This window comes from Oncorhynchus mykiss, chromosome 8 (genome assembly GCF_013265735.2).
Source record: "Oncorhynchus mykiss isolate Arlee chromosome 8, USDA_OmykA_1.1, whole genome shotgun sequence".
In the NCBI taxonomy this organism is placed as follows: Eukaryota; Metazoa; Chordata; class Actinopteri; order Salmoniformes; family Salmonidae; genus Oncorhynchus; species Oncorhynchus mykiss.
The window spans coordinates 25571005-25585835 of record NC_048572.1 but is presented as its reverse complement, the minus strand read 5'-3'; the positions used below and the strand labels follow the sequence as shown (position 1 = coordinate 25585835).

The 14831-nt window shown below is 44.5% G+C and overlaps 1 protein-coding gene across 4 annotated transcripts in view; it reads right to left on the bottom strand.

Moving 5' to 3' along the window:
- LOC110529217 (inverted formin-2) overlaps positions 1–14831 on the bottom strand; it is a 34866-nt gene that overhangs the window by 1467 nt on the left and 18568 nt on the right. The window contains exons 7-21 of one of the 4 annotated variants that reach the window (XM_036985165.1): positions 14674–14806; positions 13804–14529; positions 13514–13653; positions 13297–13358; positions 5668–5770; positions 5412–5497; positions 5219–5319; positions 5038–5108; positions 3354–3532; positions 3134–3257; positions 2815–2979; positions 2489–2591; positions 1882–2034; positions 1105–1647; positions 932–988 (exon numbers count right to left, since the gene is read on the bottom strand). In XM_036985165.1, the coding sequence (XP_036841060.1) occupies positions 933–988; positions 1105–1647; positions 1882–2034; positions 2489–2591; positions 2815–2979; positions 3134–3257; positions 3354–3532; positions 5038–5108; positions 5219–5319; positions 5412–5497; positions 5668–5770; positions 13297–13358; positions 13514–13653; positions 13804–14529; positions 14674–14806 (2745 nt within the window). In that variant the 3' untranslated portion in view covers position 932. Of the gene's footprint in view, positions 1–770; positions 912–931; positions 989–1104; positions 1648–1881; positions 2035–2488; positions 2592–2814; positions 2980–3133; positions 3258–3353; positions 3533–5037; positions 5109–5218; positions 5320–5411; positions 5498–5667; positions 5771–13296; positions 13359–13513; positions 13654–13803; positions 14530–14673; positions 14807–14831 lie in introns of those variants that run through there. The other 3 variants (XM_036985164.1, XM_036985166.1, XM_036985167.1) reach the window with 3 other exon arrangements.

Sequence of the window (14831 nt, the reverse complement as noted above, 5' to 3'; positions counted from 1 at the left end):
CATTTCAATGAAATTACATTGAACCAAAGTGGAATAGATGGCGTCTGTGCCCAGTGGGTTGTTCTTAACATCAAATGCAACATCATTTTTTATAGAGACTTGTTCCTTGTTAGGCACTACATGTAACATACACAAAATGTTGCTCAAACCGGGTGAATCAATAACAACCTAGAAATGACCCACAAAACCACTGGCCCAGATCTGATCTAATTCAATGATTTACTCTGTGTGTGTGTGTGTGTGTGCACGTGCATGTGTTTGTGTGTGGTGGTGGTTGTTGGTAGGGAGAACAGGCAGTTCGGCTGAGGTCCTGCAGTGTTCAGTAGGTCGGTATGCGTTCCGCCAGGCGTTCCGCCAGGCGCGAGGTGTATCACATCTCCCATCATAAGGTCACCTTGGGTACTGGGGGGATCCAAGCCTACAAATCTCCAACCACCCAGTGCTAGCTGACAGACAATATACAACCATCAAAAAGCCCCTGGGAGTCATCCATAAAGCACCAACACATAGCCAGCCAGGCTAACCACACCACATACCGCCCAGACATGGAAGAGAGTTGGAGCAGGAACAGTAACTGGTGTATGAAAGGTACTGAGGAAAGGGGAGGGATATGCAGGATGGACAAGACACAGAATTGAAAGGAAACCAGTGAAACAGGACCCTTAAATCACCAATTTATTATTATGTTTTTTTAAACTAGGCAAGTCAGTTTTAAGAACAAATTCTTATTTTCAACTGCCTTGTTCAGGAGCAGAATGACAGATGTTTACCTTGTCAGCTCAGGGATTTGATCTTGCAACCTTTCGGTTACTAGTCCAAAGCTCTAACCACTAGGCTACCTGACGCCCCACCAATGACCTGGTTAGATCCATGCAGGGTTAGTGGATGGTGTTTCTGGGATTCTGAAAAGCCTGAAAGGAGGAGAACCTACCTCAATGTAATACACAACTCTTTTTAGGTTTAGTGTGGCCTTTTCCATAGCCCATGTCTGTTTTTAGGGAATTAAAGACAAGAAACAAAGTTTTCCTTACAGGACAAAACAAATCAAGATAAGCAAGAATGGTTCATTTTCTATCGAGATGAGGCTAGTTCTGAAGACATTACCTTCTCTATGTCTCTTAGTATCCTCTCGTTTCTGTGCCTGTGGTTTGGGCTCTGCGTCACCAGCAGCTGTGTTTGAGGGGGACTCTGATGATTGACTCTCCTCTAACCCCTTTCCATCAGCTCCACTTTCCTGGTTCCCATCTATCTCTGTGTCTCCGCTCTTTGGAACATCCCCACCAGCTGAGAATGCATTCCTGTTCACATCCTCAACCTCTGAATCAGCAGCCTTAACCCTCTCCACCTCTGGGGACTCCTCCTCGACCAGGCGGTCAGCCAAGGAATCCATCCCAGGTTTGAGGTCCTCACTCTGTGTGTGATCACAGGTTCCCTGGTCCTTGGTGGTGGTGGTATGGAGGTCTGAGGGGCCTAAGGTTTCGGGTGAACGTGATATGAGTGATGGGTGTGTGGGGAGGCCGGATGAGGACTCCCCTACGACTGAATCTCTGTCTTGTTGTCTTTGGTCATTGGGTGATGTCACCTTTTCAACTTCATCTCCATCTTTAGCATCTATAGCAGACAATCCCTCAGGCTGTGTGCCCTGCTCTAGGGGAGGAGAGAAAGGACAATTATTCATTAAAGATAGTAACATAAAGCATAACTAACTACATTTACCTCCTCTACAAACCTCTTCTACATTCTACATGCAAGCCTTTCAGATCTACCCAAGTGCCTAGTGCTTAGAGGTAAGAGGGTGTTTCTGGACAGTGCCTTAGTAATATCTTTCAAACAGCTCAAGGCAGCAGCAGAATCAATGGCCAGTCCCATCCTCATGCTCACCCGGCAGACTGCTGTCCCTTTTCTTGTCTGCAGAGGGCAGGCTTGTCCTGTCAGCCCGGGGCCTGGTCTTCCTCAGTGCATAGCCCTTCCTGATGTCAGACAGCAGGTGGTCGATTATGCAGCCCTCTTCTTGGACTGGGGGGGCTTTACGAACTGGGGTTGAGGGACAGAGGGTTCATCTCAAAACAGTCCACCCTGATACATGCAATGCTCTGGTAGTGCGTTTGAATTTGGACTGGTGAATTGCAATTATCAAACATGCACTTATAGGTGTCAACTGTCCTTAGAAAGTGGCATCATTTCCTAGTCTCCTTTCCTTAATCGGCACTGAAAGACTGGACAGTTAAAGGCAATGGAAACCTTCTATTTTGTGAGCAATGCTTTCACCTCCCCAGTTCTTCTGCAGATGAAGGAGGAGGAGACGAGGAAAGGGATCTTCTGAAGACTATTGAGACACAGCCAGGGAGAATCCCTTTCAGAAGCTACAAATGATCCATGTAGGATTATGATGTTGGTAATGGGACACTGTTGAGTTATGACTATAGTCACCAGGGAGTGCCTTGAAGTAACAGTGTTATTTGGAGTGTTGGCTGGCGGTTAGACTCACTTATCTTCCCGTTATCCCCTCTTGGTCGCTTGGAATCCTCCTCCTCCTGCTGTTTCTTCCTCTTCTCTGCCTTGATGGCTTGCTCTCGGCGGGTCTGATTGTCCTGGGATTTTAAAAAGCAAGAGAAAACACAGTAATACAGGTATCCAGAATGTGAAACAATAGCAATGTGGTATTTAATCTCTGAACAAAATTGGAGGACCTATGCAGTCAAAATGTATGACCCGGTTTGTGGAATAAACACAGAAAGATATACTTAAATTGATAAGTTTTATATAGGAACGTCAATAGGTGAAGTAGGTCCATTAGTTATTTGTTTCTCTCACCTTGAGAGCTTTGATGAAGAGTCCCCTGAAGGTCTTTATAGTGCTGAACAGCTCCTCCAGAGAGAGACGGGATGAGTCCTCACACAGATACAGTGCCAGATCCTCCTTCTTCCTGTCAATGGAGAAAAACCTCTCCTCCAGCTCCCTGCAGGCCTCCAGGCTTCCCTAGAGTAGACAGCCAATTCAGGGGGATTTATTTAGTTATGATCTGGCAACAATCACGATGAAGTCACAAATCTCTAAAACCATTAAAGGGGAGCTTTTGCGAAACTACAAAGTCACCTGCTCTCTGGTGGTGAGGAGAGGTATTGCAACCCACCTGCATTGCCGTTAGATACTGCTCCTTGATGTCCTCCACAGAAGAGGAAGCCACCTTCTTCTCTGAATCTTTCAATCGCTTGATGAGCGAGCTCACCTCAGTCTGGATAGACTCCAGATTCACACTGTGGAAGTAAACAATAAACGTGGTAAGGTTAGCATAGCCTCCGTATGAAGCTTTGATTAGACTCCACAATGTTGTATACAGCTTTTTCCAATACCCAGCAGCCTTTTCACAGATCTCCAAATCATCTGGAAGGTTCAAGAGGTCATCATGGTTCTGCTCCGCCTCCTGTAGGATGTGGTGGAGCAGAGTTATGCGACTTTTATTGGCCTTGGTCTCAGTGAGCTTTAGCAGGGTTCCGATCTTGAAGCCCTCCGCGTTCCCCGTGTGGCTCCCCTGTAGAACAGAGATAGACAGACAGTTCTCTCACTAACAACTAACAATGTTGTTGTGAGACCATCTTTTTTGTGTTTGGTTATAAACTCAGCAAAAAAAGAAACGTCCCTTTTTCAGGACCCTGTCTTTGAAAGATAATTGGTAAAAATCCAAATAACTTCACAGTAAAGGGTTTAAACACTGTTCCCCATGCTTGTTCAATGAACCATAAACAATTAATGAACATGCACCTGTGGAACGGTCATTAAGACACTAACAGCGTTCAGACGGTAGACAATTAAGGTCACTGTTATGAAAACTTAGGACACTAAAGAGGCCTTTCTACTGACTCTGCAGACATGGCCAATGTCCTTACTGTGAGACGCCTAAGACAGTGTTACAGGGAGACAGGATGAACAGCTGATCGTCCTCGCAGTGGCAGACCACGTGTAACAACACCTGCACAAGATCGGTACATCTGAACATCACACCTGCGGGACAGGTACAGGATGGCAACAACAACTGCCCGAGTTACACCAGGAATGCACAATCCCTCCATTAGTGCTCAGACTGTCCGCATTAGGCTGAGAGAGGCTGGACTGAGGGCTTGTAGGCCTGATGTAAGGCAGGTCCTCACCAGACATCACCGGCAACAACGTTGCTTATGGGCACAAACCCATAGGTGGACCAGACAGGACTGGCAAAAAGTGCTCTTCACTGACGAGTCGCGGTTTTGTCTCACCAGGGGTGATGGTCGGATTCGCGTGTATCGTCAAATGAGTCAGCATTACACCGAGGCCTGTACTCTGGAGCGGGATCAATTTGGAGGTGGAGGGTCCGTCATGGTCTGGGGCGGTGTGTCACAGCATCATCGGACTGAGCTTGATGTCATTGCAGGCAATCTCAACGCTGTGCGTTACAGGGAAGACATCCTCCTGCCTCATGTGGTACCCCTCCTGCAGGCTCATCCTGACATGACCCTCCAGCATGACAATGCCACCAGCCATACTTCTCATTCTGTGCGTGATTTCTTGCAAGACAGGAGTGTCAGTGATCTGCCATGGCCAGCGAAGAGCCCGGATCTCAATCCCATTCAGTACGTCTGGGACCTGTTGGATCGGAGGGTGTGGACTAGGGCCATTCCCCCCAGAAATGTCCAGGAACTTGCAGGTGCCTTGGTGGAAGAGTGGGGTAACATCTCACAGCAAGAACTGGCAAATCTGGTGCAGTCCATGAGGAGGAGATGCACTGCAGTACTTAATGCAGATGGTGGCCACACCAGAAACTGACTGTTACTTTTGATTTTGACCCCCCCCCCCCCTTTGTTCAGGGACACATTATTCCATTTCTGTTAGTCACATGTCTGTGGAACTTGTTCAGTTTATGTCTCAGTTGTTGAATCTTACGTTCATTTAAATATTTACACATGTTAAGTTTGCTGAAAATAAACACAGTTGACAGTGAGATGATGTTTCTTTTTTTGCCGAGTTTAGTACTATATGGCATCACATGTTATGGATTCTTACGTAGTTAAGAAAGTTTCCAACATCCAGAATGAGCTTGCAGAAGCTTGGCAGTCGAGTGCTCACCCTCAGACCTTATAGGATAGAAATAATAACCGATTAAAGAGAATAAAATAAAAGGAATTTTAATTAGTCGTAGGGGTGATGAGAGTTGTAGGGCAGCCAGCCTGGTGCCTGGACTTACTCTCACAGGCCTCATCCAGCAGCTCGGCTTTAGGCTGCATCATCTGTAACACTGAGCTGATCTCCTCACACAGCAACATGCACTCGATCCTCAGGGCATAGCTGGGGGTCAAACACATACACACAACCAAGGTCAACATCCAGGGTGAATCGGGTCCTAGCTCATTGAACAGCAAAAAGGTGGAGAACTTTACCAAGGAACAGCTAGGAGCTGGAGATAAAACTGGTCCACACCAGCTAACTTCTGTCTCTCTCCCTGGTAGGACGTGAGGTTATCCATCTGAGTGGTGGGAAGAAAAAAACTTTCTATGAACATAAACTGACAACAAACATTTGGTTCCCAACACTATGTCCCTATCAAAACGGGAAATGTATTTAGATCTAGAAATACAGTGTGGCCGCTTGAAATGAACCAATGAACTTGGCAGGGATTCCTGTGCCGGCACGCACCTCATGCTTCTCTGGTTGTAGCTTCTGTAGCTGTTTCAGCACCTCCACATCGAACTTGGAGCGGTCCCCTTTTTGGATCATGGCCACAATGTCCTCATGTGAGCTGTTAGGGGACATACAAATTGCAGTGTCTTCAGAAAGTATTCATACCCCTTGACTTATTCCACATTTAGTAGTGTTACAGCCCGAATTCAAAATGGATTAAATTGATTTTACACACAATACCCCATAATGACATAACATGATGCAGCTACCACCATGCCTGAAAATATGAACCGTTGTACTCAGTGATGTGTTGGATTTACTGCAAACATAACACTTCGTATTTGTATTTATTAAAGATCCCCATTAGTTAATGCCACGGCAGCAGCTACTCTTCCTGGGGTCTGGCAAAATTAAGGCAGTTATACATTTTTTTTTTTTAAACATTAGAGTGCATTCATTACAGAATTCACAACACATTAAGTGTGCGCCCTCAGGCCCATACTCCAGTACCACATATCTACAACACAAAATCAACACATATAATGTGTATACAGTGCCTTGCGAAAGTATTCGGCCCCCTTGAACTTTGCGACCTTTTGCCACATTTCAGGCTTCAAACATAAAGATATAAAACTGTATTTTTTTGTGAAGAATCAACAACAAGTGGGACACAATCATGAAGTGGAACGACATTTATTGGATATTTCAAACTTTTTTAACAAATCAAAAACTGAAAAATTGGGCGTGCAAAATTATTCAGCCCCTTCACTTTCAGTGCAGCAAACTCTCTCCAGAAGTTCAGTGAGGATCTCTGAATGATCCAATGTTGACCTAAATGACTAATGATGACAAATACAACCCACCTGTGTGTAATCAACTCTCCGTATAAATGCACCTGCACTGTGATAGTCTCAGAGGTCCGTTAAAAGCGCAGAGAGCATCATGAAGAAAAAGGAACACACCAGGCAGGTCCGAGATACTGTTGTGAAGAAGTTTAAAGCCGGATTTGGATACAACAAGATTTCCCAAGCTTTAAACATCCCAAGGAGCACTGTGCAAGCGATAATATTGAAATGGAAAGAGTATCAGACCACTGCAAATCTACCAAGACCTGGCCGTCCCTCTAAACTTTCAGCTCATGCAAGGAGAAGACTGATCAGAGATGCAGCCAAGAGGCCCATGATCACTCTGGATGAACTGCAGAGATCTACAGCTGAGGTGGGAGACTCTGTCCATAGGACAACAATCAGTCGTATATTGCACAAATCTGGCCTTTATGGAAGAGTGGCAAGAAGAAAGCCATTTCTTAAAGATATCCATAAAAAGTGTTGTTTAAAGTTTGCCACCTGCCACCTGGGAGACACACCAAACATGTGGAAGAAGGTGCTCTGGTCAGATGAAACCAAAATTGAACTTTTTGGCAACAATGCAAAACGTTATGTTTGGCGTAAAAGCAACACAGCTGAACACACCATCCCCACTGTCAAACATGGTGGTGGCAGCATCATGGTTTGGGCCAGGGAAGATGGTTAAAATTGATGGGAAGATGGATGGAGCCAAATACAGGACCATTCTGGAAGAAAACCTGATGGAGTCTGCAAAAGACCTGAGACTGGGAGGGAGATTTGTCTTCCAACAAGACATTGATCCAAAACATAAAGCAAAATCTACAATGGAATGGTTCAAAAATAAACATATCCAGGTGTTAGAATGGCCAAGTCAAAGTCCAGACCTGAATCCAATCGAGAATCTGTGGAAAGAACTGAAAACTGCTGTTCACAAATGCTCTCCATCCAACCTCACTGAGCTTGAGCTGTTTTGCAAGGAGGAATGGGAAAAAATGTCAGTCTCTCAATGTGCAAAACTGATAGAGACATACCCCAAGCGACTTACAGCTGTAATCGCAGCAAAAGGTGGCGCTACAAAGTATTAACTTAAGGGGGCTGAATAATTTTGCACGCCCAATTTTTCAGTTTTTGATTTGTTAAAAAATTTTGAAATATCCAATAAATGTCGTTCCACTTCATGATTGTGTCCCACTTGTTGCTGATTCTTCACAAAAAAATACAGTTTTCTATCTTTATGTTTGAAGCCTGAAATGTGGCAAAAGGTCGCAAAGTTCAAGGGGGCCGAATACTTTCGCAAGGCACTGTATATGCATGTGACTGTGCCTATGTTTGTGTTTCTTCACAGTCCCCGCTGTTCCAGAAGGTGTATTTTTATCTGTATTTAAAAAAAAAAAAAAGATTCTACTGCTTGCATCAGTTACCTGATGTGGAATAGTTCCATATTGTCATGGCTCTATGTATAACTGTGCACCTCCCATGGTCTGTTCTGGACTTGGGGACTGTGAAGAAACCATTGGTGGCATGTTTGTGGGGTATGCATGGGTTTCTGAACTGTGTGCTAGTTGTTTTAAACAGACAGCTCGGTGCTTTTCAACATGTTAATACCTTTCAAAGGTCCCCTTTTGTGGCACCTGACTACAAGACTGAACAGTAATCTAGGTGCGACAAAACTATAGCCTGTAGGACCTGCCTTGTTAATAGTGCTGTCCAGAAAGCAGAGCAGCACTTTAGTATTGACAGACTTCTCCCCATCTTAGCTACTGTTGTATCAATATGTTTTGACTATGACAGTTTACAATACAGGGTTACTCCAAGCAGTTTAGTCACCTCAACTTGCAAAATTTACACAATGATTTGTCCCAAATACAATGCATTTAGTTTTTGAAATATTTAGGACTAACTTATTCCTTGCCACCCATTCTGAAACTATCTGTAGCTCTTTGTTTAGTGTTGCAGTCATTTTAGTTGCTGTAGTAGCTGACGTGTATAATAGTGTTGAGTCATCTGCATACACAGACACAATGGCTTTACTCAAAGCCAAGTGATATGTCGTTAGTAAAGATTGAAAGAAAGTATGGGGCTTAGACAGCTGCCATGGGGAATTCCTGATTCTACCTGGATTATGTTGGAGAGGCTTCCATTAAAGAAAACCTTCTGTGTCCTGTTAGACAGGTAACTCTGTATCCACAATATAGCAGGGGGTGTAAAGCCATAACACATACGTTTTTCCAGCAGCAGACTATGATGGATAATGTCAAAAAACTCACTGAAGTCTAACAAAATGGCTCCCACAATCTTTTTATCATCAATTTCTCTCAACCAATCATCAGTCATTTGTGTAAGTGCAGTGCTTGTTGAATGACCTTCCCTATAAGCGTGCAGAAAGTCTGTTGTAAATTTGTTTACCGTAAAATAGAATTGTATCTGGTCAAACACAATGTTTTCCAAAACTTTACTAAGGGTTGGTAACAGGATGATTGGTGGGCTATTTGAGCCAGTGAAGGGGGCTTTACTATTCTTAGGTAGCGGAATGACTTTTGCTGCCCTCCTACTTTCAAGTAGGCATAAATTTAAGATATGGCAAATAGGACTGGTAATATCGTCCGCTATTATCCTCAGTCATTTTCCATCCAAGTTGTCAGACCCCTGCCGGTGGCTTGTCATTGTTGATAGACAACAATCATTTTTTCACCTCTTCCACACTCACTCACAATTCAAAATAGACAACAATCATTTTTTCACCTCTTCCTCACTCACTCACAATTCAAAATTACAATTCTTGTCTTTCCTAATTTGGTCAGATATATTTGGATGTGTAGTGTCAGCGTTTGTGGCTGGCATGTTGCTGGCAAGTTTGCCAATGAAAAAATTATTAAAGTAGTTGGGAATATCAGTCAGTTTTGTAATGAATGAGCCATCTGATTCAATGAATGATGGAGCTGAGTTCGCCTTTTTTCCCAGCATTTCATTGACGGTGCTTTTTACTATCATTATTTGTCATTTATCTTTGTTTCATAGTGTAGTTTATTCTTCTATTCATTCAGTTGTCACATGATTTCTCAATTTGTAGTACGTTTGCCAATCGGTTGTGCAGCCAGAATTATTTTCCATTCCTTTTGCCTCATCCCTCTTAACTAGGGTTGCAAAGGGTTGGAAACTTTCCAGTAAATTTCTGGAATTTGTACGAAATTTCCCATGGGAATTTAAGCCCTGGAATTTGGTGAATTTTGATTAAATTCCTCAAAAAAGCTTATAACAGTGAACCTTTTTTAAGGCAATTCTAGGTCTTGTGGCATATTTTGGTTAAACTATCCCCAATTCAATGGAATTGCAACCCTCTGCATTCTTCCATCACATGTGCAGTGCACTCTTCCATCACATGTACAGCTGATTCTTAAGATCTTCCACCCTAATGAGATGCTATTGAGCCCACACTACTACACTGTCTAAGCCAAGGATTACATTCTTTCTGGTAAATTTTGATTACTATACTCGGTGATGTGAATATATTTTATTTGACATGCATTATTTTTTCTTAATTAGTAAATAGTAGCCTACAGCAAAGTGTGTTTAAATTATTTCTAACTAACCACTTCTGCTAGTTAGTTTTTGCTACCATGTGGGATCTAGCTTGCTTGAGCCTGCTAAATGAGGAGTGTTAATTCACCTGTTTCCATACATGTTTCATATGAAAACATTTATCTTACAAAGGAGTTGTTTAATCTAACTGCTTAACTATTTATTTGTACATAGGGTTTATTTGGTGTTTTTTACCAACATAAATCTGATCTGGCACTATCTGATGTGTGGAGACATTTCACTGCAGCTAATGTAGAAGGAAAAGCTGTGTACATTTGCAAATACTGTGCCAAATCATATGTGAAGAATACAACAAAGATGCAGAATCATCTGGCCAAGTGCATAATGTTCCCTCAGCGCTCACAACAAGCAGCCTCTGACAAAAGTCCCTCTACTTCTATTTGAGGTGAAAATTATGAATCAGACACCTTATCAGTAGCAACAGCTCATTGTCCTTCTGGAATCAAAAGTTTTTTTTTACTCAATGGAGGAACATAGTCAGAGAAATGCTGATGAATGTCTTGCTCAAGTTGTGTATGCAACTAGTTCACCTCTGATGCTCACAGGCAATATGTATTGGAAGAGATTTCTGAATGTTCTTCGCCCAGCATACACCCCTCCAACCAGACATGCTTTATCTACTCATTTGCTGGATGCAGAGTTCAACATAGTTCAAGTGAAGGTCAAGCAAATCATAGAGAAAGCAGACTATATTGCAATCATCTCTGATGGGTGGTCGAATGTTTGTGGGCAAGGAATAATGAACTATATTTCCACCCTTCAACCAGTATTCTACAAGTGCACAGACACAAGGGACAACAGACACACTGGTCTCTACATTGCAGGTGAGGCAGTCATCAATGAAGGCAGTCATCAATGACCTTTGAAAGGCAGTCATCAATGACCTTTGACCACAGAAGGTATTTTCACAGACAATGCTGCTTGGTCTAAAGTGGAGGAGTCCTACCCTCACATCACACCCACCCAAGGACATCATGGCACTGAAAACAATGGATACACTCTACAAGAGAGCCAAGGAAATGGTTAGGTATGTGAAGGGTCATCAAGTTACAGCAGCAATCTACCTCACCAAGTAAAGTGAGAATAATAAGAGCACCACATTGAAGCTGCCCAGCAACACCTGTTGGGGTGGTGCTGTCATCATGTTTGACAGTCTCCTGGAGGGGAAGGAGTCTCTCCAAGAAATGTCCATATCACAGTCTGCCGATATGGACAACACCATCAAGAGCGTCCTCCTGGATGATTTATTTTGTGGGAGAGTGGTAAGCAGCCTGAAACTCCTGAAACCTACAGCAATAGCCATTGCACAGATTTAGGGAGACAATGCCATCCTGTCTGATGTTCAGACTCTGCTTGCAGATGTAAGAGAAGAAATCCATACTGCCCTGCCCACTTCACTGTTGCTCCAAGCAGAGGAAACTGCAGTCACAATACATCAAAAAGTGTGATGACTTCTGCCTGAAGCCCATACGGAGTAGGCACAGCGGCTGCAGACACAGGTAACCCCAGTGACGAAGGTGCAGGAAGATCAGGCCCCAGGGCGGTGAAACTATTCGTTGTTTGTATCTACTCCAGGCCTCTCATTGGGAGTGTAGTATTGCTTTGCGGCAGGCCGCTATCTTCGGCTTACACGGCTCGTGACATGCGACCATTGTTGATTGCCATGCTCCTCTTGCTGTGCTCCTTCGACTCCGCTATCAGATTGGGGAGAAGAGGCAGGAGATGGCTCCCCTGGCAAACAAACTCCGGGCAACACCGGCCAGTCCAATAACGACAAACGACAAGACGGAGATGCATCCAACATGTGCGGAAGCCATCTAGCAACCGGCGTAGAAAAGGTAAACATTTCACTCTGCGTTTTTCCCCAATTTCTTACGTAGGCTGGAAGCCACCTCAAGGAAGCTACCTCAAGCCTATAATCCTCGACAAGCAAACAATTGCCGCATTGTAACTCTGAGTGATCCAGTTTGTCCTAAAACACAGAATAATAGATACAACTCCTACAGCGCTGGAACCGTTCATTTACCTCTCCAGACAAAGAGGGCCCCATTGGAAAACTCATCTGGGACTAACTTTGTTAGCTTTATGGCTAACGTTAGCAGCTTAGCGGCTCTTTCAAGCAGACTTTAACCTGTATTCAGGGCATAAAGTTAATTTATTCGCCATATTTTTTGCAGTTTTACTTTAGTAAAACTTACTTTACTTACTTTATTGCAAAGAGGATGCATATTTTGAAATATTTAAATTCTGTACAGGCTTCATTCTTTTTCAATAGGTGCCCTTCAAAGCGAAGCATTGGAAACCCTCCCTGGTCTTTGTGGTTGAATCTGTGTTTGATATTTACTGCTTGACTGAGGGACCTTACAGATAATTGTATGTGTGGTGTACAGAGGTGAGGTAGCCATACAATAATCATGTTAAACACTATTATTGCACACAAAGTGAGTCCAATGCTACTTATTATGTGACTTGTTAAGCACATTTTTACTCCTGATCTTATTTAGGCTTGACCTAACTGTCACGACTCCTACCGAAGGTGGCTCCCCTTCCTGTTCGGGTGGCGCTCGGCGGTCGTCGTCACCGGCCTACTAGCTGCCACTGATCCTTTTCCTCCCCCTTGTCTGTTTATTAGTTACACCTGTGTTTAGTTAGGTTAATTAGTTGGGCTTTATTATCCAGCCGGCCCGCCTGCTGGGTGTGCGGGATTGTTTTATGTGTACTCTAGTGCATGCCTGTAAGTCACGGTTTAGCGTATACGTGTATACTGTTTAGTTCCCCTGTGTTTTGGGGCATTTTTTTGAGTGGCGTCGTTTTCACCTGTGTGGTGAATAAAGAAGTATCGCTACTCTGAACTCTCTGTTTCCTGCGTCTGACTTCTTCCTCCACTACATCCCGGGCATAACAATGAGTTGAATACTTATTGACTCAAAACATTTTCAGCTTTTCATTTTGAATTCATTTGTACAAATTTCAAAAACCATCATTCCACTTTGATATTATAGAGTTGTACGTGTAGGCCAGTGACATAAAATGTCATCCATTTTAAATTCTGTCTGTAACACAACAAAAAGTCAAGGGATGCGAATACTTTCTGAAGGCACTGTATTTCAACACTCTTCTACAGTACCCATCAATTCTTGTGTTGCCTCCTTTACTAAGACTCTCTTCTTCATATTTCTTGCCTGAAAATACTCACCATCTGAATTGTTTTAAGAATATGTTCAGGTTGAGATTTTTCTTGGCATCGATGAAAGAAATCTGTAGATGGAGAAAAAGTGTGATGCTTGAAATTAAAACAGGGGATGTGTTAAGGAAAATGACCATAATGATGAAGGGAGAAGAGAGAGTGAGATTATAAGGCCATTTCAAAGTCTAATGAGATGGGGTAAGACCACATTGATTACTCTCTCTACCTCTTTGGGCTCCTTTTTGACCGCAGGGGCGCTGCCTTTGGCCTTTGACTCTGTCACTGGCAGACAGAAGAGCTCCTCAATACTGGAGTAGTCAGGCTCCAGAGAATCTGACTGTACCGATGTCCACATGGAGTGACTGTCTGGAGCAAAAGAACAAAATGGTGTACAGTATTTGAATTATGACTTATACACTACACCCTTGAGTTGAAATGTATCAAATTTGCACTTGTCAGGGTCAACTGTATTTGTTGGTTTAATTCAATGGTGACACAATCTGACAGGTCCCTTACCAGTCACCACTCTGGATGGCAGCTTCTGCCAGTTGAGCTTCTTCATGCGTAGTGTGGGGCAGCGGCCCGCCTTGGGTGGAGGGGCATAGTAGGATCGGCCCAGCGTCTGCACACTCTGGGCCATAATCATGTCACCGCCACAAGGGGGAGGTGGGGGGCCCATACCAGGCAGTGGTGGTGGGGGTGGGGGACCCATCCCAGGCAGGGGTGGTGGTGGTGGGGGACCCATCCCAGGCAGGGGTGGTGGTGGTGGGGGACCCATCCCAGGCAGGGGTGGTGGTGGTGGGTAGGGACCCATTGTGCCAGGTAGGGGTGGTGGTGGGGGGGGACCCATGCCAGGCAGGGGTGGGGGAGGCGGTGGACTCCCATACCCCATCCCTGGTAGATGAGGTTGGGTAGGAGGGAGACCGGGGAGAGGCGGGGGAGGGGGAGGGGGCAGCATCCCAGAGAAGCCAAGAAGTGGTGGGGGCGGAGGTTGGGGTGGGGGTGTGCCGAAAGCTGCCATGCCTTGTAGTGGTGGTGGTGGAGGAGGAGAAGGAGGGGGGGGTGCAGTGGGAACAGGGGAGGTAGATCCTTTAACGAGGACGACTAAATGATCGGTCAATCTTTCTCTCAGGTCTATCTGAACGCCCCTGTCTGTGGTCTTGACCTTGACCTTAGGTAACCCTTGCTGAGCCTTGGAGGACACCAGACGTTCCATCAAGCGCTCGGTGGAGTCAACTTCAGCTAAAGAACACACACACACACAGAGACAATGTCAGAGTGACATAATATAAACCAGCCAAAACATGTCAGCGTACATGGCCACACTAAATAAATGGTGAAAATGATGTTGTTATGGACTATGAAGGTGATTGATCTCAGACTCACGTTCCTGTGCCAGCAGACTAGCACGGTCAGCCAGGGCCTCCAGGGCCAGCCACACCTCGCTGTGTTCCGGCCCCAACAACAACAGCGCGTGCAGGATGGACAGCAACTGCACCGAGGCAGGGGAGCTACTCACCTGGAGCGAGGGGAGGGGGTTAAAT